This window comes from Anneissia japonica, unplaced genomic scaffold (genome assembly GCF_011630105.1).
Source record: "Anneissia japonica isolate Jap-2015-1 unplaced genomic scaffold, ASM1163010v1 scaffold997_len2565447_cov190, whole genome shotgun sequence".
NCBI classification, from domain to species: domain Eukaryota; kingdom Metazoa; phylum Echinodermata; class Crinoidea; order Comatulida; family Comatulidae; genus Anneissia; species Anneissia japonica.
In genome coordinates this window covers 1,043,666-1,046,159 of record NW_022696369.1, presented here as the reverse complement: position 1 = coordinate 1,046,159, position 2,494 = coordinate 1,043,666, and the positions used below count along the sequence as shown (strand labels likewise).

The following is a 2,494-nucleotide window of genomic DNA, read 5'->3' as shown; positions in this document are numbered from 1 at the left end:
GGTCCTGGTGATGACTTAAATAATGTAGAAATATTGAATCCCGACACGATGGCGTACATTTTCGATACTTGGAGTATGATATACTATCTTATCTGATATTAATCAGTGGACCTTTCGGTTTATGCTTTCTTATGTTTGTATTTCGTATTTATATTTTCTATTAACACTATGATTTCTTAGATAAGATAGTATTATACATACTCCAAGTATCAAAATGCATGCCATCGTGTCGGGATTCAATATTTCGACATTAATTATGTCATTATCAGGTCCTGGTGATGACATACATGTAGAAACATTGAATGCCGACACGATGGCATACATTTTCGATACTTGGAGTATATATTATACTATCTTATCTGATATTAATCAGTGGACCTTTCAGTTTATGCTTTCTTATGTTTGTATTTCGTATTTCTATTTTCTATCTATTTCTGCATTGCTCCCCTATCTATTCGAAAGTGTAAGTTATTTCCATTCCTCAGAAGTCGAAGCCTCACGCAATCAACTACCGAGTTTCAGTTGCTGTATAGGTTATAGGCTGTTGTAAGTCTTAAAGTTTTTTACTCAACTTATATTCAAGTAATTACATTTTTTCAGATAATGTCTTCTTGCGATAACTTGAATGTTACTTTGGACGAAACATCAGATGCAGTGGAACTTAGTCTCTCTATATCACGCTACATCTTGACCATCATTGGAGTCGTTGCCAACTTGATGGTGATCATTGTGTTCATCAACTGCAAGATTTACCGAAAATGCTTCACATATCTTCTGCTATTCCAACAGGCATTTATTGATTTGTTTGGATGCTGCTTTTATCTCGTTTTATTCAACTATCGTGTACCAGATGGTGAATATGGCATGGTTTATTGCAAATCCAGAACTTTGTTCTGGATGTTTGCATCGGCTTCAACCTTCAATCTTGTCTTTATATCTATAGAGAGGTACATCGCAGTTCTGCATCCATTGAAATACTGGATGAGAGGCAAAGTTAGAACCAAAATGGTGCCGAAGCTGTGTGTCCCATGGTTAGTCGCCATACTTGTTGTATTTCAGTTGGCCATTCTTAGCGTGCCCGATAATTTTAGCCCAGGAAATTGCAGGTATTGTTACAGCAGCGGAACTGTGCGGATAATCTCCGGCGGCTCAATATTTCTGTTGAGTTGGATAATTCCTATTTTTGTTATGACATTTTGCTATCGTCGTGTTTACATCACGATGCAAAATCCGACGATAAATTTCCATAAAGCCTCAAGTTCCGTACAAATCGACCGCACCGACGAAACCACTGACGACACTGAAACAAAAGATAATGTCTTCAAGGATTCGCAGAAACATTACTATAGTAAGACTCAGAAAAATGTTATCGTAACTATGGTCATTACTACCATTGTGTTTGTTGTCAGCATCTCACCACTGTTAATTGTGTATCTCGTGTACGTTCTGTGCGACTGTTTTGATTATGACAGACATCCTTTAAGACAAGCAGCGATCATATCGTTCGTATTAAGTCTGGCTGCCAACCCGTTTGTATATGCGTTTAAGTTCAATGAGTTCAAAATAGGCTTTGAAAAGACATTCATTCGCCGACGACATTAGTCACAATGTTTATCATAATTGTCAACCTATAGCCTCACGTATGTTGTTGCAACAGTATAATAAATGAGAGCGGTTAGATACAATTGCATACATTTATAAACTAACAGTAAATAAAAATATCAATGTTATGGCTCACTTTTATTAAAATTAAGGGTATACCCAATAGTAGAACTATAATCAACAGACATATTATTGCTAATTGCTTCATTCATAATTACGACTTAATAAAACATATTTGAAATATATATTATACAATAGCATAGGACCTATTATTTTGCATATGAATACTATTGTTATTAATATAATCCTTATTATATTATTAATATTGTCGTCATTATCATCATCATCATCGTTCGTTGTCGTTATTGTAAATGACGTTGTCACTTTCATCGTTATCATAATTTTAATGACAATAATTTCTTAATATTATCATTAAAATTACTTTTACTTTTTTTTAAATAATCTTATGAATAATAATAAGTAAGCTTTTTTTTTGCTTTGAAAAATATTTTTAGATATGGAAAGGTGCTACACCAAACATTTAAATATAATTTTACAATCGAACTATACCTAATGCATATACAGAATTTTAATTATAGACGTATTCTCACTAAGTTGCGTTTAGGAGTCCTTGAATTAGAAATTGAAACTGGTAGATGGTCAAAAATTGATAAAAAAGATAGATTATCCAAACATTGTACATTAAATTTAGTTGAAGATGAGTACCATTTTACTTTAATTTGCCCTTGTTACACTGATATTCGTAAAAATTATATATTCAAGTATTTTATTGTTAATCCATCCAAAGTTAAGTTTACTCAATTAATGTCCACTACTGATATCAATACAATAAGTTGTTTATGTAAATTTCTTTATCACTCATTTAAACGTA

At 32.7% G+C, this 2,494-nt stretch overlaps 1 protein-coding gene across 1 annotated transcript in view; it reads left to right on the top strand.

Annotated features, from left to right (window-relative positions):
* The first annotated feature begins 248 nt into the window (after nt 1-248).
* The window catches only part of LOC117102048, a 10,867-nt gene continuing 8,621 nt past the window's right edge, over nt 249-2,494 (top strand). The window contains exon 1 of the mRNA XM_033242262.1: nt 249-1,601. Within this exon, the coding sequence (XP_033098153.1) occupies nt 604-1,601 (998 nt within the window). The 5' untranslated portion in view covers nt 249-603. The remainder of the gene's footprint in view (nt 1,602-2,494) is intronic.